At 40.2% G+C, this 25,713-nt stretch overlaps 1 protein-coding gene across 3 annotated transcripts in view; it reads right to left on the bottom strand.

The window, feature by feature from the left end:
• Positions 1 to 2,525: 2,525 nt before the first annotated feature.
• The window catches only part of VEPH1 (ventricular zone expressed PH domain containing 1), a 242,852-nt gene continuing 219,664 nt past the window's right edge, over positions 2,526 to 25,713 (bottom strand). The window contains exons 12-13 of one of the 3 annotated variants that reach the window (XM_049628640.1): positions 12,692 to 12,828; positions 2,526 to 2,727 (exon numbers count right to left, since the gene is read on the bottom strand). In XM_049628640.1, coding sequence (XP_049484597.1) covers positions 2,599 to 2,727; positions 12,692 to 12,828 — 266 coding nt within the window. In that variant the 3' untranslated portion in view covers positions 2,526 to 2,598. Of the gene's footprint in view, positions 2,728 to 5,547; positions 8,230 to 10,167; positions 10,279 to 12,691; positions 12,829 to 25,713 lie in introns of those variants that run through there. The other 2 variants (XM_049628639.1, XM_049628641.1) reach the window with 2 other exon arrangements.

Raw genomic sequence — 25,713 nt, 5'->3', positions numbered from 1 at the left:
GGGATAGCATTAGATATCTGTCTGAATTGTTTGAGTGAGTCCTGATTAAAATGTTCTCAAATCAGCACTTAAATCACACATACCCTAAGTATTATATTTAATGGTTAATTTTTTTAAAAAAATAGACATTGCCAAACTGTGGTTTTGGTTAAATTAAAAAGATGAGCTCCATTCTGATTTTTGTGTTTATGGGCTAGTTTGGCAAACAGGACCGTTGTTTTTCTCTTTTAAGAGACAGGGCATTTAGACCATTTCCTCCATATTACAATAGTTTAGAATTAAGAGGGAACAGAATACTCCCAGAGGAAATCTGGTGTGTAGAAGTGAATCTCTGTGCAGAAAACAGTGAAACACACATAATATTCTTCTGATTACATGAAATCCCAGCCTAGATAGACAAACACAGAGAGAGAAACCTAAGATAATGAAGTAATAAGATTGATTTCTACAATGCCTGGTGAAAACCATTGTTTTGTTGTCATTAAGCCCATATAAAAGAACATGTGTTTGTTTTTGTGTATAAGTGTGTTGTACCTTGGGCATTACTGATGTGAGTGGACTGGTAGTCAAAAAATAAAATAAGGCAAAAAAAGAATTCAAAAGGGAAAAATTAGAATTCACTCTTACTGCCCCCCACCCATAGTTTCCAGTGGAGTACTGTTATTCCAATGAACAAATGAGTCTATCACTTGTTTGAGTACTTTATATCTTTACATTATTTGACTTCTTTTAACTCTTCTCGGTTCTCAGTACCAAAGTGAATCTTAATCATTTCATTGATCGCAAGACAGAGGAAATGCATTTTCTTTCTATTGGATTCAAAATTTAAAAAGGTTTGCCCATAAAGGCATAAGGAACTGTGTAAACACAATGTGTCTGATTATATTCTTACAGAAAAATGCATAATAAGGTTTCAGAATTTCCAGCTCCCCCTCCCCATACCATCAGAAAGTTTTTCTTTGAAGTCGACAAGTTCAATATGTACTGGGTTGGGGGTATAGAATGAGAAGAATGTCAATATGGAACGTGCCCTGCAAGGCTGGGGTCTCGTGGCAGGACCAGGCTCTGTAAGGCCTTTGGGGGAGCTGGTTGCCTGTTTGGCCAAGTCCACAGCTAGAGGGCCTTACATGATCTGGTATATAGGACATTGACCAGAGCTCTCCTCACCTGGGCAAGTGCCTAAGAAAAGCCAGCCCTGGGAATTAGTGTCTTCCTTTAAAGGTCCTAAAGCCCTCATCAGTTCCACCTGCTCTGCCTTGTGCCTCCCTTTGCTCTTCTCTAGTTCCCCAGCTTACAACTTCATCAGATGCTTTTCCTCTCTCCTTTTGTCTCTGGTATCATTGACCTTGAGGGCCTCTTCTGGAAATGCTCCTCCTCTTGGTCTGGAATTCCTCCTTACACACCATCCTAATTTCACCTCCATGCTCTCCAATCTGTGACAGTGAATAAAAGAAATATCAGTGCCCCATACCCTCACTCCTGCCACCTTGGCCCATTCCCTATTAGCTTCCCTGCCATAAGAAGAACGTGGATAAAGGAGAACACAGGAGGGTAGGCACCAGAAACATGGCTTGTGTAACCATCTTTATTTCCATCAAAAGAGATAGTGTGATGGTTAACTTTATGTGTTGACCTGACTGGCCTAAGGGATGCCCAGAGAGCTGGAAAAACATTATTTCTGGGTGTGTCTCTGAGGGTGTTTCTGGAAGAGATTAGCATTTGATTCAATAGACTGAGTAAAGAGATCCAGCCTTACCTGATTTGGGTGGGCATCACTGGGGGCCTGAATGGAACAAGATGGCAAAGGAAGGGAGGATTCTTTCTCTCTTCTTGAGCTGGGATGTACATCTTCCTCTGCTCTTGGACATCATAACTCCTGGTTCTTGGGCCTCCAGACTCCAGGACCAAAACCAGTGGCTCCCTGGTTCCCAGGACTTTTGACTTGGACAGAATGACACCACTGTCTTTCCTGGGTCTCCAGCTTGCAGATGGCAGATTGTGGACTTCTTGCCCTCTGTCACCATGTGAGGCAATTCCTATAATAAATCCCCTCTTATAGATCATTCTCTATATATCCTATTTGTTCTATTTTCTCTGGAGATCTCCAATAATACAGAAGGTAAATATTCACAGAAATGGCTGATCTCATACCTTTGAGAATGGATGTATTGGGCAAATTATAACCATTTTTAAATACAAAAAATACCTTTGTAATATGCTTTACTGTTCACAAAAAAACTTTTATATACAGTTTTGATAACTGTGAAACAAATGCATGTAGAACTCTTAAACTAATACTTTTGCTCATTTATTTACATTTTTTCTCCCATATTTTAAGTTCTGAAATTGGGATGTGCCTGATAATCAGTGTGTTTTGCAGATGTAATCCACCAGGAATGACTACGACTGGGTGTCACTCAAACTTGGTCCCAGTGCTCTGTGTTGTTACTTCAATTGAGTTATGTGCATGGTCGACACTACACATGTTAATTGCTGTTTAGCATGTCTTGAAAATAATAAGATCATTTGATTTTGAGACAAAAAGTTATCATGTACATAGAGAGGCAAAGAAATAGAAGGGTGGGATGAAATATGGCATCAGGGAACCGAAGAGCCATCACTGGAGAAATGACTACAGGTCCACAAGTCTTGCAAAGCAGCCACTAAATGTTTTATCCAATAAAGGAAGAGATCAACATGTAGATGAGGCTGGGTTTCATTTTGTTGCTGAAATAGATACAAAAGGATTACCTGTCACACATCACTCAAGGTACCTAAAGTCAGAAGAAACTGCTAAATCTCTCAGAGTAGATAAAAGACATTTGGAAGTAAAACAGCACTGATTATATTGTTATTAAGACATAGCATCATAATTTCATTTGTAGGATTTTTTTTCCTCCCTCAGTGGTGTGTAAAAAATGGAGTGCCATCAAGTACCCATGGTTTTCTGCTGGATGCTATTACTTGACATTTAAGCTTCATGGCAGTTCTGTTCCATAGACGTTATGGTTCCCAAGCAAGCGATGAGAGATGAGTAATTTGCTCAGGCTGGTAATTTAGTTTTGGTAGAGCTAGGACTTGAATCCTCGTGTGTCTGTGCTCACAGCCTGTGCCACCTTCTCTAGACTTCACTGCTTTTGTCGAAATCTCCCTGATTTTCCAACCCCTCTGTCCTTCACAAGCACCTTTGGGGAAGAGTCGCTCCAGTAGGCCTATAAACTGGAGCTATTCTGGAACAAGATGACATTTTGAGTTTTTCATCTCAAAACTTAGATTTTGGGGACTAGAAATCCTGGCTAGAGCATTTATGGTATTCACTTCTCTGCAATGCACCATGAATTCCGCCTATATATTCCCTTACCTCATCTTGCAACTGTTTCCTAAAAGCAATTAAAAAAATTTTTTTAAATGTTTATTTTTGAGACAGAGAGAGACAGAGCATGAATGGGGGAGGGTCAGAGAGAGAGGGAGGTACAGAATCTGAAGCAGGCCCCAGGCTCTGAGCTGTCAGCACAGAACTGGACGCGGGGCTCTAACTCACAGACCGTGAGATCATGACCTGAGCCGAAGTCAGAAGCTTAACTGACTGAGCCACACAGGTGCCCCCCTAAAAGTAATTTTTAAATGTAAATTTACTTTTAAATTGAAAGATAAATTTCCCAAGGGTAATTTTGCAACCCAGTAATCTTTTATTTATGCCTGAGAATAAAGTTACAATAATAGGCCCAAAAGTGCCTACAGAAAGTAGGTGAATTGGAGATGACCGAATAAATGTCTCTCAACCTCACCAACAAAGGATCTTCCAGAAAAGTCATGTTAACAAAATATGGAACATTTATTTTCGCCAAACTCCAGGTTCTCAAGAAATAACCAGATGAGAGTCTCACATATAAACGTTTGTTTCCACAGCTATCTGAGAGGGAAAAAGAATCGAAATAGAATGAAAATGAAAACCACTTGAATTTCTAACCATGATTATAATTGTATTCATCCCAACATTTTTAAAGGTTTAAATATGTTTAGAAGAGTGGTTTCTTCTTAGCTCAGGATCAGGAGCTACAGCCCTCTTGGGAAAGGGCACTCTGTGGTGAGCTAGCTGGCAATGGCAGTGGAAGTGCCAGAAATATCAGTGGGAAGCTGATGATTCTGAAATTGCAGTGTGATTCTAAACCTGGGAGAATTTGTTTGCATTTGGAATTACTACAGCACCATGGAATGAAACCAGAAAGATCATTATTCATACTTCATACATTTATTTCTCTTTAGATTTGATCCAAAGGCTCTGAGAATTGTATTCTAAACTAGAGGCATCCAATTAACGAAATCACAAGGACTGTAACAAGTAACAAAAATAATTCATTTCTTTCAACTTGAGCTGGTGGGTCCATTCTTTTCTTTCTTAGGATAAGCATTCAGTGAAAACAGAATCAGTATAAAGACAGGTTGAGTTTTACCGTAATCTCTCTCCTACGAAAGGTTTGAACACATTGTTGGCCTTTAAATTAATAACTAATGTGGTGTCACTTAATATTCTATTTGTCTGTTACCAGCTTTTTTCTAATTAATTAAACAGCTTGGTTACTCAACTGACTCTTAAGAATGGCTGGTAGATTTCAACATAATATTTAGAGACTCATTTACAACTGTATGTCTGCTCACCTTTTCCTGCCTGACTTCATAGGAGAAGATGTCTCCCTAGTCTAAGATGAATCATGTATCTATACTCTAAATATATACATTAAAATTAAATTTACCATTTGCCTCACCTCTTAAACTGTTGCTTCTGAATTTTCTATCTCAGTAAATGCTACCACCATGCATCAAGTTTCCTAAGAAAGCACGTAGGGGTCATGAGAGACTCCTTCCCATTCCTATACCCCGGCTCCATCCAGACCACCAGTATCCAATTCATTTTACTAATTCACTATTTTTCTTGCATTTCCATTTCCCTCTGTCTCCTCTGCCACTACACCTCACCACTTCTAAGAATGTCCCAAATGATCTCCCTGCTACAACTTTGTATATCTCTACAATCCATTCTGTATACCACTATCAAAATTATTTCTCTAAATGCAAATCTTAAAACCTTTCTAAGAAAGGTTCAGGGGCGCCTGGGTGGCTCAGTCGGTTAAGCGTCTGACTTCGGCTCGGGTCATGATCTCGCGGTCCGTGAGTTCGAGCCCCGCGTTGGGCTCTGTGCTGACAGCTCAGAGCCTGGAGCCTGTTTCGGATTCTGTGTCTCCCTCTCTCTCTGACCCTCCCCCGTTCATGCTCTGTCTCTATCTCAAAAATAAATAAACGTCAAAAAAAAAAAAAAAAAAAAAAAAGAAAGGTTCAAGATCCTTAGTATGGAACCAAGCTCTTTATGCTGTGGCCTTATAGGTCTCTCCAGCATCATTATGTACCATTCCTCAACAGCACAATAGCAACCTCCCTGCCCCCCACCCATGTTCCCATCCTACATAAGGACTTGCTGTTTTGCAAATGGACCATGTTCCCTTTCCCTCCTGTGCTTTTGCAGTGTGGTTCCCTCTACTGACCATTGTTTCCTTGTCTGCCCACAACACTCTTAGCTCTTTAGGACAAGTTCATTTTCTAACAAGCTCTGGGAAACAGTGAGGGAGCCCATGCTTTGGCTTTGAGTTCAGAGTCAATTACAGTGGTGTCTTCTCCTGTATTTCCACAGGACCCTGTGCAAACTTTCATCAAGGCACTTGAGCATTTCAATTTTTGTTCTATGTGATTATCTCTTCTACTACGCTATAAAATCCTTGAGGGGAAGAGCTGGGTCTTTTATTTTTCTATCTCCAGGCCAAGCATGGTACCTGTTGCTTGCTAACTGTTCATAAATTGCTACGGCATGAATTTTAATCCTTTTCCCATCACTTCTGGAAACTTTGCTCAAGCAGAGTTGTTTTTCTTCTTTCTTTTTGCATGTTAACAACCGCCCCCCCGCCCCGCCCCAAGTCTAATTCATCTTTAGAACAAACAACAAAACACTTTCTGTATCTTAGCCCCAATTTGTTGAAAATAGAGTACAATTATTGCTTTAAACTCCTAATCTCCTTTTGATTCTTTAACCCACTGAAATTTGACTTTTATGTCATTACTCCAATGAAATTGTTCCTACCAATAATGCCAATTGCTTCCTAATTGTAAAGCTCATTCTTTATCTTAAGTGATTACTCTTCAGGATTTTACATTGTTAATCTCTCCCATTTCCTGAAAGCCTTATTTATTTGGCATTTGTGACATTATTTCCCCTGGTCTATAACATCTCTGAACACAAACCAGCCAATCCAGTGTTCCTTTGTTTAAAAGTTAGGTATCCCAAAGAAGCCCTTATTAGTTCTTTTGTCTTATTCTTCCTGAGTAATTTCAGCAAATTCCACATCTTTGGTGACCATATATATATCCCATGAGGCAAAGTCTTGACCCCCCCCCCCCAGAACTGTTTTCAATTTGTAATAACTTCTGTGACTCCCAATACCCTCAAACTTTACATGTTAAAATTCAATTGTTTCCTTTTTCAAACTTGGCCTCTTATGTAGTTCCTGTCCTCATGAGTTATCAGTAGAGTCAAGGTAGAATTAAGGGAATTGACTACTTACATTTTTTCTAGGTTTCTGTAGTCCTCTTATATGCATTCCAAGTTAGCTTTTGTACTAATTATCTATAGTTATGGAACAAATTTCCACACACTTGGTCACTTAAAACAGCATATATTTATTATCTCAAAGTTCTCCTGGGTCAAATGTCGAAGCATGGCTTACCCGGGTCCTCTGCTCAGGGTTTTGCAAAGCTGCAGTCAAGGTGTTGGCTGGGGCTGGGATCTTCTTCCAAGCTCCTTGGCTGTTGGCAAAATCCATTCCCTTAAAGTCGTAGAATTCATTGCAGTTTGCTTATTCAAAGCCAGTGGAAGAGAGAGTCTCTGACTTGTTCACTCTTTTTTAAAGGGCTCATGTGATTAGATCATGCACACTTTTGTGCATATCCTTTTGACTAACTCAAAGTCAGTTGATTAAGAAACTTCTTCACCTTTGCCATGTAATGTACCATAGTCATGGGAGAGACTATCCTATTCTTTTTGCCATATTCTATTAGTTAGAAGCAAGTTATAAGTCAAGGGGAAGGGTCAGGGTATAGACCATTGGGAATCATCCTATAATTCTGCCCGCCACAGCTTAATTTTTTTTTTTAATATGAGTGATGGAAAAAACCATAAAATGTAATTTGGAGATATTAAAAGTCTGAATATAAAGAAGAAAAGTATAGAACTGTAACATCTCAAAACTCGATGGAAATGGCACATACTTTGAAGATGGTGAAAATGGTTTTCTGTGCTTGTTGTAGCTTACACTTACTGCCTTGGGCAATAGATATATCTAAGTACCTAAACTTTAGATCATGTTATGTGAACCTAAACAGAACAATCAGATAAGTTGTTCAGAAAGACAGACATTTAATTACATAACTGTCTTCACTTGAGAACAATTTTACCATGTGTTAACCTCATTTGCATTAGGAAAGAATAAACATAATTGTATGTCTATATTAAGTTATATGTTTGACTTTTCCTCATAGGGCTGTACTTTTCTTCTAATACTTTGACAGACTGTAGTTTTCATCAGAGGTGCTTGATCTTTCCTTGGGATAAGTATTTCAGGTACCTTGTGAAGTTGTATTCTTACAACTTACAATGGCATATCTACAGGGGTTCCTAGATCCCTGACTCTCCCCTTTCTTCCCTGTATCATCTGTAGCTCCTTTTTCTGAATGCATCATACAGATGTTCTGGAGTTAATGCAGGTGCCATTAGAATATGAAATGTATAAAAATCCTGCCACTCTTGGGTTCTGCTTTTTAGGGAAAACTGTTCCATTCAGTAAAAACACAATGTGACTTGGCTAACTTAACTCTTTTTTCTTGACATTGGCAGTGATAACGCAATGCCCATTGTATACAATCAGTGTGAGGTCGGCTTGCAAATCCCTACAGATATGTGGTTACTTCTCTACTTTCCCTTTCTTTTGCTTGGGCGACAGCCACATTGATGCACTGGAGCCACTCTTCTGCATTCTTCTCATCCTTGGCCTTGAAAACATAGGTTTTATTGTCTGTGAAGATTTCAAAAGCCCGAGGGAGGGAGCGGTCCCTGCGTTTCCTGGCCACAACTTTCACACTCTGTACTTTGCTGAGTTCTATTGGGGAGTCATCAGGATCATCTTTCTGAAATGCATATGGGAAGGAAAGAACATGAGCTGGTTCCCACAGTATGAAAAGATCTTTGGCAACTGGAGAATTTTCCAAGAGGATTAGAAGCCTTTCACTGCATATAGTTGTTATATGCTTTGTTACTTTAAATGCTAAGGCCTCACAGAGTCATTAGACCAATGGAAGGAGTGAGCAATTGACCCTGTGTTACAGTATATTAAGTTGGGACAAGATGGCCAATTTGGAAGAAATTATTATACGGTGAGTTTTGGGAAATGTTTAATTCATATTTCTTAGATTTTATGTCATTTTTATTGATACCAACACTGTATCAATAGGGCAAAATGCAACAGTACAATAGAGTACTATTAAGTCAGCATTTGAGATACTTGGGGAAGCATGAAATTGAATTTTCCTGCGTGTTATCTCTGAGAAAGCGGTATTAATTGAAGAAACAGAGTTTTAATGTTTATGTAGATCAAACTGTTTTTGAAACACACTGGAGCTCTGGAAGCATGATTTGTCTATGAACATTAACTGAAAGAATACTTAATGATTTACATTTTTCTTGAATCAAAGCAGGGGCTTAAAGATCACTGCAACACGAGGGTCATCACAACAGGCTAGTATGAATGGTTTCAAGAGATCAAATACTTCTTTACAGCAATTTCTTCAACATCCCTGAACGCATCTGTCTCCTAGAGCATGCGTCTCTTCTTGAGGATCTTGCCAATTCTCCTTTGCCACCTCACCTAGGCAGTCACCCTTTTTTCATTCTTCAATGGAAAGGCACCTTCTCACTCATCCCAAACTTACCATGGTGTATTGTCCAACTTGGAAAATCTCAGAAGAATCAAACAAATAAGAAAAGCAACTCAAAATATTGATCTCAGAGAAGTGTCCTTCAACCAAAGCAACATAATCACTCTCCAGCTATTTCATTAAGAGATGCATTTCCAATAGCATTTCACTCTTTAAGGTTTAGTAACTATTTATTACATTTTGTATTACACTTTTGACTTTGCATAAGTGATATAATTTAAAAAATATTTTAAAAATCTTAGCATTGAGTGACTGGTAGTAATAAAAAATTAAAATAATTAAATTTCAATTTATATGTGTAGTTTTATGGTAGTGAAAAATGATTGGGTGATCAGGATAAATGCTGTGGGAGTAGAAAAAATATTATTTCAAAGAAAAATGATATCATGTAACCATTTTGATTAAAGATGAACTAATTCATGTATTTTTTTAATGGACGGTGTTAGGTGTCAAACTGCTATGGTATCTTAGCCCAGTGGTCATATTGAAAGGAGAGGTGTGGTCTTTTTATCTTAAAATGATAATGTTTAGGGGTGCCTTGGTGGCTCAGTCGGTTAAGTGTCCAACTCATGACGGCTCAGGTCATGATCTCATGGTTCATGAGTTCAAGACCTGGATCAGGCTCTGCACTGTCAGTGGGATTCTCTCTCTCTCCCTCTCTCTCTGTCCCTCCCCCACTCTCACTCTCTGTCTCAAAATAAGTAAATAAGCCTAAAAAAGAAAATGATAATATTTATAATTCAACAGAAATTACAGTTTGTGTGACTTTTTAAACTTATGATTGACTAAAAAAAATGCTACAAGGTATTACACAGATTTTTCAAAATTCTTTTAGGGAATAGACAGAATAAAGTTTGAAGATATGTGTATTACCTAATACTTTGTTAGTTTACTTTGGTTTCTAGTAAATATCTGACAGCAATAAGATTATATTTCTTTGAATTAGTCTGTAGTATAGAAATTGATACATGGAGGAATTGATCAAGAGAACAAAAAGTTACCACAGTTCTCTAAAGAGGGACAGTGAAAATTACCCAAGAGACATGGGACGGGAAGTCAAAGGGCACCTTGCCTGGCTGGTTGGTAGAGATCAAAACCTTAAGAATGCAAAAGTAAAAAAATAACACCATAGTCTTTCAATTCTTATTAAAAATGCACATTTTTCTCATTTACAAGAAAGGTCCTTTTTGATGGGGCAGAAGCTTCGGCTGGATTGGTGACCACTGCTAGGTTCCTGTGTCCCTGGGGATGAGAGGGAAGTTGCTGTGGTCTTTAGAGTACATTATATCACTTCCCAATATTTGAGCCACACGTTCTGTCAGATTTCTAAAATGTCAACCATTATTTCCCTCTAAAGATGTCAAACAAGTTAGCCAACTATAAGATAGCTTATTCGCTAAGCTTTATTAAAAAGCTCTGAATCAAGAAGTCTAAAGGTGGTTATTTGAGTTCAGGAAAGACGTTCTTATGCACTAACTCTGCTCCATCTCAAGGGATCTAAGAGATCACTGCATCTTAACTTCTAATTCTGATTACTTTAATAAAAACAGGAAATTCAGATGGTCATTTTAAACACTTTCAAGTACTTCAATATGGAGCAGTGCTAACAAAAAATTTCTTTAAACCGCCAATAAATAACTGTCTAAGTTGAGCACATCATTTACTTCCCTTTCAAAAAGATCTTCAGCCACAGAAAGGTCCATCTGTACATTTTACAATACACACAGATGAAGAAAGCAGCACGAGTTTAGCATAGGTATCACCAATTTTTTTTTCATTCAGAAAGTTAACTTCAAGTTTTATTGATTAAAAAAGCGTTTGATCAAAATTTGTTGTAATTCAGATATACGATACTATATAGCTATTGAGTAAAAAGTTCAAATAAATTTTATAATGAGCATTCTAAAGACACAGTGCCTATGTTCTCATTGACTCATAATTTTAAATAATTTAAAATCTTTCATTAATTAATTCAGAAACAGTTTGGTTTGCCACTGGCTCTGTATTTTAAGTGTTCATGGGAAGCAGGACGGTGCCTTCATTTAACAACATGCTTTGATGTCACACGGCCTGTGTCTGACTCCAGTTTTATCCCTTTCTGCCTTACTGGCTCTATCCTTGGTCAAGCCAGTCAGAGTCTCTGTCTCTCTGTCTCTTTCTATCTCTGTCTCTCTCACAAGGGGAAGGGAGTGAGGCAGGGTCTGATGTTACATGATGTTAAGGAACCATATGGTAGAACAAGTTTGAGATACACTAAACAAAATTAAGTGGGCCCTTTCCTGCAAGACTTGTCAGAGCCTTTAGCTCCTTTGTATTTCCCAGATGTCTTTGCCCAGGACCAAAGACAACTCCTGGTAATAACTGACAGATCCTGGGTCCCAAAGGCCATGAGTGGAGCACAATGGGTACAGAGGTGTGAGCAGGGTGTTGTATGTGTGTTCTCGGGGCATCTTTGCACAGGAGTAGATGGCCATGTGGGCATATGAACATGTTTTCTCCATCACTCTGATTCTGGGGCTCAAATAATACCTGTAAAAGTGGGACTGGACAAGAATCCAAAGGCCAGCGTCTTGCCCTTCCTGGCTTGCCTGGTAGCTAGATAAGACTGAAAGTGCCTCCACTGCCTGCTCAAGTCAGATTCCACAAGGCTATCTTGGCATTGAAACTAACCTGGTGCCTGCCCCTCCCAGGAAAGACACAGGCAAGTAAGGGTTCTCAGTTGTGGAAGCTGCTGGGATGGCCCAGCCCAAAGGAACATGCTTCCACCCTCCAGCAGGGAGGGAAGGAGGGAGGACAAGTCACCCCAGACGCAGCATCCATAACATGGCAGTAACAATAGTGCTGACCTCAAAGGACTGTTCTGAGGATTCTTGAAGGCAATCCAGCATGGCATGTGATAAGCTATTATTACTATATTCAAAATATCCAAGAAGTAGGTCAAGCTTTCTTTCTTCCTGATCCTGAATGAGTAGAATTTAACGATAAATAAAACTGATTTGAAAAGAAGGGGATAACTTTGCATTGTCTATTGGAATAGAATGCTGCTTCAGAAGTTTCCCACTAGAAATTCAGAATACAGATATTTACTGAGACTCCTAGTTTCAGATTGAAAGTTATATTACATGAATATTTATTAATTCTTTTAGAATCATATTCTATTCATTAACTGAATACTAAATACTTAAAATGTGAACTTAGCTGACTACAAAAAGGACTTAAATAACTCAGCCTTTGTTTCTTTCTCCCAGCCTACTGTCCCCCTTCCTTGGGTCCCTGCCTCCAAATATAACCTTTAGTATAAATGAAATCAAGGTCCATATCATAAGACATTAATTTATGTAGCTGATCTATGAGGAAACAAAAGGCACACTGTTCAAGTCAAGCTCGCTGTGTAGTTCTTCTGCAGTTCATCTTTCTAAAACTTAAGTCAACAAAAAAGATCTACCATAATAAATTGAAGAGAGACAGTGAACCAACTAATGTAGGGCTGAACAGAATAGACAGTCCAAGGGGCATATGCAGTAAAATGATGCTGTAAAATTATAAATGGAAAAGGAAAAATTATTGGTGTTTTAACTCAAGACAAAATGCCTAGCTGCTTGGTGGAGAACAGGACCTTAAAAATGCAAGTGTAAAAGACAAGAGGGAAACTTACAGACTTTCCTTTTTGAAACAGAAGTTGATTTCCGGCCAGCGTAAAATAACGAGTTTTCCACCTTTTGATGAACTTCCATCTGACTTGCTTCTCTTTAAGTTTTCCTTCCATGAGAGGCTGGCCATCTTGGTTTACAACTGTTGAAGGTAAGAAAATGATCAAGCCTTTTATTTTCCATTATTTATTTGGCAAGTGATCAAAAGTCAGAATTGTACAATGAACCTGAACCCAGTAAGCATATTTGGAGAGTGTGCTAATAAATTATGAATTTGGTTAACCTTTCCCCCTTTGTCCCTAAAGGAATGCACAATTTAGATATGATAATGAGAAAGTGTTGAAAGACCTCACTGAGATTTTCAAAAGGAATATAGTTCACTAAAAGAGCATCTGGTTAGCAGTGGTTAGGGGGGATCCAGATATCCAGACAACCAGCCCGCTGTGCTTAACTCTTTTGTTTCATGATATTCTGTTCACATGAACTGCTTAGAAATGCAACTTTATAAACCAAGTATATTTAGTTATTTAACAGCAAAAGTCAAAGCAGTGCCCTCAAAGATGTTAGGTGAAGACATAACATTGCAAAGGCAAGCCCAACACTTTTGAACATGGTATTTCCACTCTCTGGCACACACACACTCCTTTTTCCACTCTGCATGTACCCATTGAACAACTAATTATTTCACGCATCAGCTCAAATGTTACTTCTTTTGGGAGACCTTCCCAAACTTAGACCAGAGTGCATTCATCTGCCATATGTTCTGTAGCATCTGGCATGTTTCTTTCACATCAAGCATTACTGGTAGATAGTTATGGTGTTTATCTGATTCATGTCTGTCTTTCCCATTAAACTGAAAGCTCTGTGAGGGTAAGATCTTTGCTTTGTTCGCTCATGTATCACTAGGCATCTAATACAGTGCCTGGCAGATATAGGGAATTTACTAATATTTGTTGAACGGAAAGGTTTATTTTATAGTGAGGTAGAATGCATATGATTGCACATCATCATAGAGTTAGATTTGTTACAATATCAGAAGTTATAATGTTCAACTAAAGAATTCCATTTCTTTTGCCAACTACATAAGATTCACTCTCCAAATTCATATGAATTCTGATTTCTGGGGACTATGACAATACTTACTTATATATATTATGTTCAATTTGCATAGCACTTTGAAAGTAATGAAATGTGTTCCTTCATTTGGAAATTTAGACAGTGCCTGTTTGACCATGCAGATAAAACCTAGCCTTCCTATCCTACCATTTCTGTTTTCTAGTAAAAGTCAAATAACTACCTTAGATAAGGAGGATTTGTCCACCGTGACAGCATTTTCGGGATAAGAATGATGAAATATATGAAATACATAGTTTCCATAAACAAAATTCTACTAAGGCTAGTTTGGCCATGTTTCCTTCCTGTCTGATGACTCTTCACTTGGATGTTCCATTGTCAACCCCAAATTAAAAACTGAAAACATTATCAAATATATTGTTAGATAGTGACAGGGCTATGATGAAAATGAAGCAGGATTGGTGCACATGCACATATGTTAAGAAAGAGCTTGGACATTCAAAGGGACCTTTATTCTGAGACGTCAGTGTTGAGAAATCTCTCCCATCTCTAGAGCAACTTCATGGTGGCTAGTAATGTGCACAGCAGAGCATAGGGAAAGCAGGAACTCAAGCAGTATTGACAATAGATACAAGAAAATGATATCAGTGTTCTGTTTTGCTTTGCTAGAGATCATCTGATTTAGAGTATTCTTAAAGACAATAATGCTCTTTGCATATTTAAATTTTCCATAAACAGTGTTTGCTTCCTTTGTGCAACCTCCACACTCTGCAGTTACTGCAAATGCTCTGTCTTCACTGTTCTGTATGTCCTAGAGAGTCAGAAGAGCCTCCCAGTGTGGGCCTGGACCAAAGATTCAGTGTTTACTCACAGCGTGCTGCTGAGTCATGAAGGGGGCAGCAGCCTGTCTGACAGAAGGAACGGAAGGTCCAAGGGAAGATCCAAGAAGAAGAAAACAAACTCTAACAAACAATGAAAAACCCAGGCCAGAATTTACATTAAAATCTTTCCTAAACTAAAACATCCATTTCCTATGCTTTCACAGTAGAGAAAAACTGCTAACCTAATTATAATGTTCAAGGATTTTTGCATAAGAATTCAGAAGAGTTAGATTGGAGTCCTTTCAAATGCAGTTTTCTGATCAGCTCAATCCCACCTACTTTAAAAAAAGGTTGAGATCACAATTCAAAATTAAGAAACTTATGTGAGGACACGAGGTAAGTAGCACTACTTTCTCCTCCATCTCCTGCTTTTATTGAAGACTTTACCTCATAGTTTGTAATCACATTTCTTTCTTACAATGGTTTTAATGGCAAGATGACTTAATGTAACGCCTTCAAAAGAGTACATTTTTCTAGTCTCCATCTTCCATGTTTACTCAAAGAAGCATTTGAAATAGTCATGATATTTGACCTGATTTGAAATCATGGTTGAGTTAGGTAATATTCAAGCACATGAATCCTTCTGGATCTGACCTAGGGGATTAACTTCAAGTATTTCTCTTCAAGGCAGTGAGAGGCTAAGAGAAAAATTACCAGGTGTACTCACAACTGCAAAGAAAAGATCTTTCCCCTCCCCCCGCCGTTCCTGAAACCAGCCAGGGCGCGCCCGGTTGTAGTCGGACATAAAGGCAGGAACCAATCAAGTTCTGCTGAATGGTTTGAAATAAAGGCGGGAACCAATCGAGTTCTGCTGAGCGTTCAGATTTAAATGTTAACCAACAACAGCTCTGTAACCTCTAAAAAAAAATCCCTAACTTGTTTGTGCCTGTCTATAAAAGAAGCTGTAAGATCCTTACTCGGGGCCTCTTAGCATCATCGGCAACGAGTGCGCGGAGGACCGGGTTCGAACCTGCAATAAACGACCCTTGCCGCTTGGCTTTGACTCTGGACTCTGGTGGTTTGTTTTCGGGGGTCTTTTGAATCGGGGCATATCAGCAGATCCAAATGTTGCACTTGAAGAGTATGTGACAAAAGTTTGCAAGAAGCACTTGGCAAACAGCTGAAGGAATTGTTTGAGACATGGAGTGGGTAACATATCATACCCACAGACCTGCATAATGACCATACGACAATAATGATCATGGAAGACTCAAGACAAAATGAAAGGCTTACTTGGGCACAAAAGGATAGAGGACTATCAAGAAGTGCTACTAAGCAGAGACTTTTCACTGTAGCCCAGCCAAAACTACCTCAGGGAAAAAGTCCATGGAAAGGGTTGTAGGAAGGAAATGTTAGCAGAACTTTAAACAAGCTTCATGTTAGGGCCCAAATTTATGCATCAAAGTCAGCTTCAGATAATTTCATAAAATCCAGGCTATTTGTAGCTGTAGTATTAACTTAATAATAGTTTCAAAAGGCAAAAAAAAAAAAAAAAAAAAAAAGAAAGAAAAGACTTAAAATTTTTTGCTACTATCCCACGTCTTAATTTTTGTTTTTGCAAGTATGTCTGGCATATGCACCAGAGGTCGTGTGTCATTTTACTAGGTCTATTGCCCATATCATGTCCTTGTAAGCAATAATTCTCATGATAACACTGTCTCTTTGTGATCAAATCAGGGAATGAACTCTTTCAAAGGGTGTTTATATTCGATTTGAAAAATAACATGTGGAATATGACTATGAGAGAACGATCATGTATTCGAAACTCTCTTGTTTGCATGGAACACACACAGGATCATCTTCTTTCTTGCCAATTAATGCATTATTTCATTTAAAGCACCACAATGTGGCTAAGACATTATCTACCAACCTGGATTTTTTTCTTTTTTTTAAAAAAATTTTTTAACGTTTATTTATTATTGAGGGACAGAGAGACACAGAGCATGAGCAAGGGAGGGGTAGAGAGAGGGGGAGACAGAATCTGAAGTAGGTTCCAGCCTCTGAGCTGTCAGCACAGAGCCTGACACGGGGCGTGAACTCCCAAACTGTGAGATCATGAACCGAGCCAAAGTCAGTTGCCTAACAAACTGAGCCACCCAGGCACCCCGGATTTGTTCTTTTTTTTAAATGTCAGTGGCTGAATAGCTATGGAATATTAAACTGATTTCTCTTGTGCAACTGGAACCCAAACTGTTATTGTGTTTATCAACTTAAAAGTCTTTCTGAGGGTCAATATAAACGTTTATACATTAACTATATTTCTTTTGTGCACCAAGAGTTGAAGATATTTATGTTGATAAAAAATGAATTTTGAAGATGCTAATCTTACTCAGCATGAAGTGGATGATTAAGAGTGAAGTAATGCCAGACAGATACCTTAAAGCTGAGAAGCCCTACAGCAGAAAGAGTAATGCAATAAAGAATACCTCTCTGTTTATCTATCAGCTATCCAGCCATCGCATACATACTTTTGTTCACAGATAAGTTGTAAAGTACTGTGTTTGGATCTGATGGAGTTACAAAGCTCAGCTCAGAGAGAGCCTGAATTTATCATCTTGTAGGTGGAGGTAAAGCATTTTACAAATTATACAGTGCCACTGGAGAGGTAAAAATCAAGCACTACAATATGCAAAGTCAGGAAATTCTACTTGTGGCTGGGAGGAGGTGACCAGGCAGCTGGGTCTTGGCTAAGGAAAGGAGAGAGGGTATTCTAGGAAGAGGGCAGAAAAGGACTGAGGTACAAGAAGGGTGTGTAAGGGAAAGCACATGAAAAGAAAAGAACCTAAAAATCTGGAAAGATCCATGAACACATGAGCAAATTCATAAAACTGTTGCTTTGGAAGAAAGCCATATGTGGAAGGCTGAGGGTGTGAAGGCAATTCAAGATTTTCTAGGTGTAAGATCCAGGAAAGAGATTGGGTATCAAACTGTCATGGTGAGGTCATATTGGACTTTAATTGAAGGTCCTTTTGAATATTTGTTAGAAAGGACTTTGCTTTTCTTAAGAACTAAGCAGGGGCCTAGAGCCTGTGTGGGTCCAGCCAGCATAGGCATGAGGCCTCCTGGGCCCCAGATGGGATCAGTTATATGTCAAGAAGAGTCTCAGCAGGAAATAGAGGACACCTCAAGCTGGGTAATTGAAGGACTTAATAAAGGGGCTATTTACACAGATGTGGGCAAGGTGTAGGAAAAGCACCATAGTACTCTGGGGCCAGGAACCATGGGGAGGCATAACACCCTCTGCATGAAGAGGAAAGGGGAGAGAACAGTTAGGACTTGGAGGGAAACTTATATGGAGAACACTGTTTGTCATGAGCTGTGGCCTTGGGCACAGGACAGTTAGCCTGCAGCAACCAAGCAGAGGGGAATGTGGGAACAAATAACCCTACCTCACTCTGCTTCCTCCCTGTGATCATCTGCCTTTGTCCCTAGTGGTCAACTGTAACTGAAAGTCAGAGGTAGTGGAGACCGGAACACACTGGAAGGATACCTCCTAACCGGGGCAGAGGAAGCAGGAAAGCTTCATCTGGAATAAATGTGTCTGAGCTGAATTCTGAAGAACAAATAACAATAAGGAAGGTAAAGGAAGAAAAGATATCCTGAAAAAAACAAAAAGCCAAAGCTATTTGCAAAAGGGCAAGGCTTAGATAGGAGTCATGCAATGCATACTAGAAACTAATTCATTCTATGTGATGGAAGCCCGGTGGGACTTTGAGGGCAGGAGATGAGGTGTGAGAGTCAGGGAAAGATTAAGCCTAAAGATCTTTGGACATTGTGCAAAATGGAATCTGATGCTTTGTGATAGAACATAATGAAAAATAATAATTTCTGTAGTCATACAATCCCTTTTATCTCAAGTGCACTAGAGGTCAGTGTTTCAAGGTCTCCATCTTGTTTTAAGGTTTGTTGCAATTCTGAATATGTCGTTAGCAATTTATAATTTATTTAAACATAGCGTGTTGAATGTCATGTTTACTCACCACTATAATAGATCATACAGAGCTATACCAAAAAGTTTCTCTGATATAGGCCTATAGTTTATGGGGTAAGGACAGTGATTTTGGAGCCAGACCTCAGCCGAAGTTCAGAATCTGCTACTTAAGAACTGACTGATCTTGTGAAAGCTACTTCACTGAACTTCAGCTTCATCCTCTAGAGTTGTAATGCTTAGCCACAGGGCCACCACAAATGGCTGTGCAGGTTGTTCACTGCACAAGAGCACTCAGCCAAGGTGGTGAGGAGGGTCTGAAATTCAGCTTGTATTTTGCTGTTCACCATCCATTCCCAAGTGGATTTCATCCATCATAAATAAAGGCACACAAAAGTGTCTTTAAGGCTAACCTTAACCGAATGTCTGGTACATGGTAAGGGATAAATAAATAGTAGCTACTATCATCATGATCACGATATCATCATCAATATAAAATGATCATCACCATCCTTTTATTGTGATGATGAACAGATGGTTTTTTATAAATACCATATCCTAATGGTTCCAGGATAAAATCTGCCTCCCTCCCTCAAATCAAGAATGAAGTAAAATCCACATGAAGGCATTAGGAATAACAAGAGAATTCAGAGTGAGACAGGGAACACTTTTAAGGTTCAAGGACTTTAGGCTTTGAACTTAAGATGTGACAGGCAATTCAAAGAGTCCCGAAAGGGAGGTAAACTCTTCTGTTTTTGTATAACTAGTTCATTTATTCACCAAGACTGCCATTTTGAAACCAATCCAGTAGGGATTGGGCTGCATTGGGAGTGTTTTCTACATCATCTGCGGTTGCTCCCTTTTCTTCCAGACTTCCTGCTTGTTCTTAGGACAGTAGTTGGTAACCCCCATATAACTACTATTCACATTGCAAAGTGACTGCCATTCAGACTCAGAAATCCATTATACTGTATGCTTTTTGGTTTATGTAACTTTTGCTTGAAAACATTGGATGTGCAGGAATAACCCATAACTGAGATTGCCATGAATTTAATTTGTGATATTTGAATTCTCAATCATTCTTTCCTGATTGTTAAATACCTTTAAAAGAAGGCAACTTCTGGAAGAAAAAAATATATATACATCTCAAATACTTAGCTTTTAAATAAGAACTAAGAAAAAGTATCTTTTTAAAAACTTGCCCTTGAAATTACTGCTTCTGGGAATTACAACTCCTATACAGTCTGTGGGGTATTTCTTTGTATGCACGGAGAGTCTCAGATTTAATTGAATTCCCTTCTGTGGTTTTACTAATTTGTGTGTGTGTGTGTGTGTGTGTGTGTGTGTGTGTGTGTGTCAGTTCTGATAAAGCCAACTATAATTATAGAGGAAATGCTTAAAGAGGGGTAGAAGCACTAAAATGAGGAGGGCATAGGAGCCACATTTAGTAAACTGAGCATCTGTGGTTTTTGAAATCACTAAGGATTGTAACAAATGGTATGTTTCTAGTGAATATCCTGCCAGTGTTTTAGAGTACCATATTTACTTATCAGTAGTGAATGAATGAGGAGGCATAATCCAGCATAGATTTTGAAACATCCTACAAGATGCTATGAAGTCCAGAATAGGACAAAAAAACTCAATTTGACAGCAGCTCTTTGATGACATTTTCACATGTAACTGAATGGCTTCCTTCCTTAATAATTTTATACCCATCAGAACATAGTATGCTCTCTAGGCTTCTCTACCAGTCACTGAAATATTGATCTAAAGAAGCCTCAGAACTATTATTTTATAAGCCTGTAGAACAATATTTTCCAGACTGTATTCTGAAGGCCACCTTCAGAATTATTCGCTGGCTTGGAATTATTCACTGGCTTGTTAAAATGCACATCCCAAGGTACCACCCAAAGCTACTGAATCATAATTTTGGGGTGGGGTGAGGGACCTTACATTTTTAACAAGGTGATTTTCATGTAGCTCAAGAACTTCTAGGAAATGATAGCAGCCTCATGGCAGATGACAGTAATAGGTCATAGAATACACAGAATTGTTAAACTGCAAAACCAATAATGAATAGAAAATTGTTATGATCTTTTTATGAAATTAAAGAATAGGATAGCAGTATAAGATAATACGCATATCCTTGGCTTAAATCAATAGAGTTACAGAAAAAGAATGCTCAGAATCAATGTCTGTGGAATTTGGCTTATTTATTGTATCATCAGTGAAACAAAAATTCTAAAGCCACTTGATAAAAAGGTAATCTGTTCAGTAGTTGTGCGCAGTAACCACGATCACCTTTGTGCCTTTTATGGGAAGCTATCAGTGAGGACTGGCCCAGACTTGCCTAGTAATGACTGCTAGAGACCAATGGGAAAAGATCAGAGATGGTGGAAATGAATGAAGATAATTGCTTAATTTCAGGATTGAGCTTTGAATAAGAAAGGGTTCCACACATGTTTCTTATGTTGGTCCCACACTGCTATTCTATTAATATGATCTCATGGATAGGTCTTCCTGGCAAACCTGGCCATAGGATTTTAGACAGTTGTAAATGTTGAGTACTTTCCCACACTGTGTACTGTAGAGCTGCTTTCCTTGCACAGGGAAAAAGAGATATGACATACTTGTCATCTGGTTTGGGTTGTGCAAGTTGAGCACATCCTAGCTATTGTCCTAGCTCCCTGTACATTCTTGGTATATTAGAAGATCCTAAGGTGTTGTCTACAATGCTTTTGTAGAATGATTTAACACAAGTTCCATCTGTTATGGTTCAAACCATTTGACAAAAAAAGAAGTTTTACAATGTTGGCATTGGAAGCTTTATCTATAACATGCATACCATCATGCTCATGCTCATGACCAGACATATAACACACACACAACACATCACTTTCTGTTAATTACAATGATTGCCCATATTGCTTTCGAAAAGACCTTATTTAAGAAGATACTGTTTATTCAATGAAAACATCTAATACGAAAATTACACTGGAAATGTTATCGTATGAATACTTTGTCTCTGAAAATGAATCACTGTGAATTCATTAATTTGTTTTCTGTCACCATTTGCCTGAGAAAAATTTTACCAAACATTTTCTGAGAAGATACAAACTTTGGATGTTCACTTATTTGGTAAATATTTATTGAGCATTGTGTGCTAGGGACTGAAATGGATGGGTACTATGCACTACCATTGGATGTGAGGCTATGAGAGGCATGTTATAGAGTTTGGTCTTTAAGCTAAGAGCTGTGGGCTGTTGTAAGGTTTCAAGGGGGGGAGGCACTGTCAGATTTGTGTTTTGAAGATGTCATTCTGGCTGCAGTGTGGGAGGCTGATTGGCAGGTCCAGAGTAGCTTAGTTAGGAGGCTATTTCCATTATTTTAAGTAAGAGGTTATGGTATCTTACTCTATGTGATGGAGAGAGGTAGACAGAGTTGAGAGCCATTGAGAAGGTCAAATCCATGATGCTGGGTGAGGGACTGGGTGGAGGTAGGAAGAGGGCAGTGGGTCTCTGACTGGTGTGGCAGAATGACTGATGTTGTGTTTACTCATATAGAAAATGCCAAAAGAAAACCTAGACTTTTTTCAGGGGCAAGGGAGGGATAATCATGAGTTTAATTCTTTTTCTTTTTCTTTTTTTTAAATATGAAATTTATTGTCAAATTGGTTTCCATACAACACCCAGTGCTCATCCAAACAGGTGCCCTCCTCAATACCCATCACCCACCCTCCCCTCCCTCCCACCCCCCATCAACCCTCAGTTTGTTCTCAGTTTTTAAGAGTCTGTTATGTTTTGGCTCCCTCCCTCTCTAACCTTTTTTTTTTCCTTCCCCTCCCCCATGGTCGCCCGTTAAGTTTCTCAGAAAAACAAATAATCCAGTGAAGAAATGGGCAGAAAACATGAATAGACACTTCTCATGAATTTAATTCAAATGAAATGAGCCTGAGGTGCCTTTGAAGCAGCCAAGTAGGTGGTGGGAAATGTAAATCCAGAGTTGGGAGGAGAGGCCTGCACTGCAGATACTCCTTTGGGAGTTGTCTCATAGAAGTGGCTGCTGAAGCTGCAGGCCCTGCAAAGACTGGCTGGGGAGAGAGTGTACAGCAAGGAGGAGAGGGCTCTCAGCAGTGAATAGGGGATGGAGGAAGGTGGGCCCAGAAAGGGGGCTGGGAAGGGGTATCTGGAGAGTAGGAGGGAGACCAGAGTGCTGCATCACACGGTTACAGAGAGAGGGTGCTGGAAGAAGGAGCAACTGGTCAGCAGAATTGAGTGCTGCGAAAAGGCAGTAACGCAAGGACAGTGGCATACACAGTGCACGAGAGACTTGCCTAACTCCAATGTCCACAGAGACAATGGGTTTAGAAGCCAGAGTAGAGTCAGGTCAGATGGAGAAGGATGCAAAGAGAGGCAGAATGAACATTGACACCTCCCTTTGTTTAAAGAGGAGGAGAGGCAAACCATAAGAGACTCTTAAATACAGAGAACAAAGGGAGTTTGATAGAGGGGAGGTAGATGGGGGGGATGGGCTAAATGGGTGATGGGCATCAAGGAGGGAACTTGTTGAGACACGAACTGGGTGCTATATGTAAGTGATGAAATCACTAGTTTCTACTCCTGAAACCAAGACTACACTGTATGGCTTAATTAATAAATAATTTGAATTTAAATTATAAATAAATAGCCCCAAAAATGAAGTATTGTCTGTAAATTTCTTAAGATGGAGCTGGTTCGTAATAAACATTCAATAAATGGTGGCTGCTATTCTTATTATTTTTAAAAAAATTTTTTCCAATGTTTATTTTTATTTATTTATTTATTTTAATGTTTATTTATTCTGAGACTGAAAGGGCGGACCTACGCCGGCCGACTCCATCTTGTTCTGTGTCCTCCACCTTGACCATGCCTCCTCCCCTTGAGTAACCTCCCACTCACCCATTCAAACTTCCCAATCAAAACATGCCCGGTGACCTGCGTAACAGGACTCCGACCCTTCCCCAGCCATTGGCTGAGGCCACAGCCATTACCTCACCAACTGCCCCTAGACCACAATAAAACCTTTGTGCTTTTGGAACTCGCTCTTTCTCCTCGGTATCTCACCGCTGCGTCGGTGCAGTAGGGGATTGAGCTCGAGCTAGGTCGAATAAGGCTCTTTGCTTTTGCATCGGACTCGGCTTCCTGGTGGTCTTTGGGGATCACAAATTCTGGGCATAACATTTGGGGGCTCGGCCCAGGATCCCCAAGATCCTCGAGGGACCCCCGACCCGGAGAGCCTGACTGGCCACGGTTAGTGTCTGTTCGTTCCATCTTTTCTGTGTGAGCTCATTTCTGAGATTCTGGTAGTGCCCGACGCGGTCTAAGTGGACGCACTGGAGGACCACGGGCCGGGAGTTTTGGAAGACGTTCCGATCCTCCCTTTTGGAGGGACGTGGAATCCCCTCATCGGTTCTGGAGGGACGTGGAATCCCCTCAAAGGTCTGAGATGAGGTGGGTCGCTCCCGCCGGTCGGCGTGAGGCTGTTGTCTAGCTTTCAGTTTAGGAGGGACGTGGAATCCCCTCAAAGGTCTAAGCTAGCTTTCAGTTTTGCTTCCACGGAGTTGGAAGACTTTCCAGGGGCCCTCTGTTTGTCTGTTTTTGTGTTTCTCTGTTTTGTTCTGTGGACTTACTGGATGGACGTTATGGGACAGACTCAGACTACTCCTCTAAGTATTATGATTGATCACTTTAAGGATGTGAGGGGAAGAGCTAACAACCTCAGTGTGGAAGTCTGAAAGGGCTGGTGGCAGGTTTTTTGTTCTAGCGAGTGGCCAACTTTCAATGTCGGATGGCCACCAGAGGGGACCTTCGACCTCCCTACCATCCACCGAGTCAGGAGTATCATCTCTCGGCCTAAGACGGGCCATCTTGATCAGCTCCCTTACATTATCACTTGGCAGGACCTTGTAGAAGACCCACCCTCTTGGCTTAAGCCCTTCCTAGCCCCACTCCCTCTGGAGCCAAAACCCATTCTTGCTTTGCAGGGGACAAAGAAGAAGGAAAACAAGAAAAGTCTTACCCAGCCTTCAACACCCCTCTACCCTGTCCTACAGGGGGGGGACTGAAGAAGAATTAATTTTTCCTCCCCCGTATAACCCCCCTAGGATGCAGGAAGAACACCATCCTCCCCCTCCGGGGGAGGCAGACGCTGTTCCGAGAGCGGGAGGCTGAAACACTCCAGTGGGAATCCGCCCGCCCTTTACCAGACAAAGGGCTTGGAGGGAGCAATCCGCCTCTGCCGCCGACTCCACTATTCTGCCCCTGAGAGCCACCGGACCCCCAGACGTGGAGGGGAATCAGCCCCATCACTGTTGGCCTTTCACCACTAGTGACCTCTACAATTGGAAAGCTCAGAATCCCAAGTTTTCCGAGAAACCGGCAGGGCTTATCGATTTATTAGACCCTGTTCTTTTTACCCATCAGCCCACGTGGGATGATTGCCAGCAGCTTTTGCAGGTCCTGTTCACTACTGAAGAAAGAGAAAGAATCCTCAATGGGGCCTGAAAACTAGTTCCGGGCGCAGACGGGAATCCCACCACCAACCAGACTCAGATAGATGCCTCCTTCCCCTTAACTTGGCCCCAGTGGGATTTCAACACGGCAGAAGGTAAGGAGAGTCTCCAGGTCTACTGCCAGACTCTAATGGGGGGGTCTCCGAATGGCTGCTAGAAAGCCAACCAATTTGGCCAAGGTAGGAAATGTACAACAGGGAAAAGATGAATCTCCCACTGCCTTTTTAGAACGGATCATGGAGGCATTCCGTACCTATACCCCCATGGATCCAGAGGCTCTGGAAAGCAAGGCAGCTGTTATCATGGCCTTTGTAAACGAATCGGCCATAGACATTAGGAGAAAATTACAGAAAATATATAGACTAGGAGAAAAAAGTCTGCAGGACTTACTGGTGGTAGCCAAAAAGGTATATAATAACCGGGAGCCTCCTGAGGACAAGCAGGCTCGCGCCATGGCGGCTGCCAGCAGTAAGCAGACTCGAGACCTGGCCAGAATACTACTAGCTACCACTGCTGACTTCCCTGAGGAACGAGACCGCCGTCTCCGGCAGCTGGCAGACGACGCAAGAAAAGGTAAAGGAACCACCAAGCGGG

Source organism: Panthera uncia, chromosome C2, assembly GCF_023721935.1.
Source record: "Panthera uncia isolate 11264 chromosome C2, Puncia_PCG_1.0, whole genome shotgun sequence".
NCBI lineage: Eukaryota > Metazoa > Chordata > Mammalia > Carnivora > Felidae > Panthera > Panthera uncia.
This window is presented reverse-complemented; position numbering and strand designations above follow the sequence as displayed.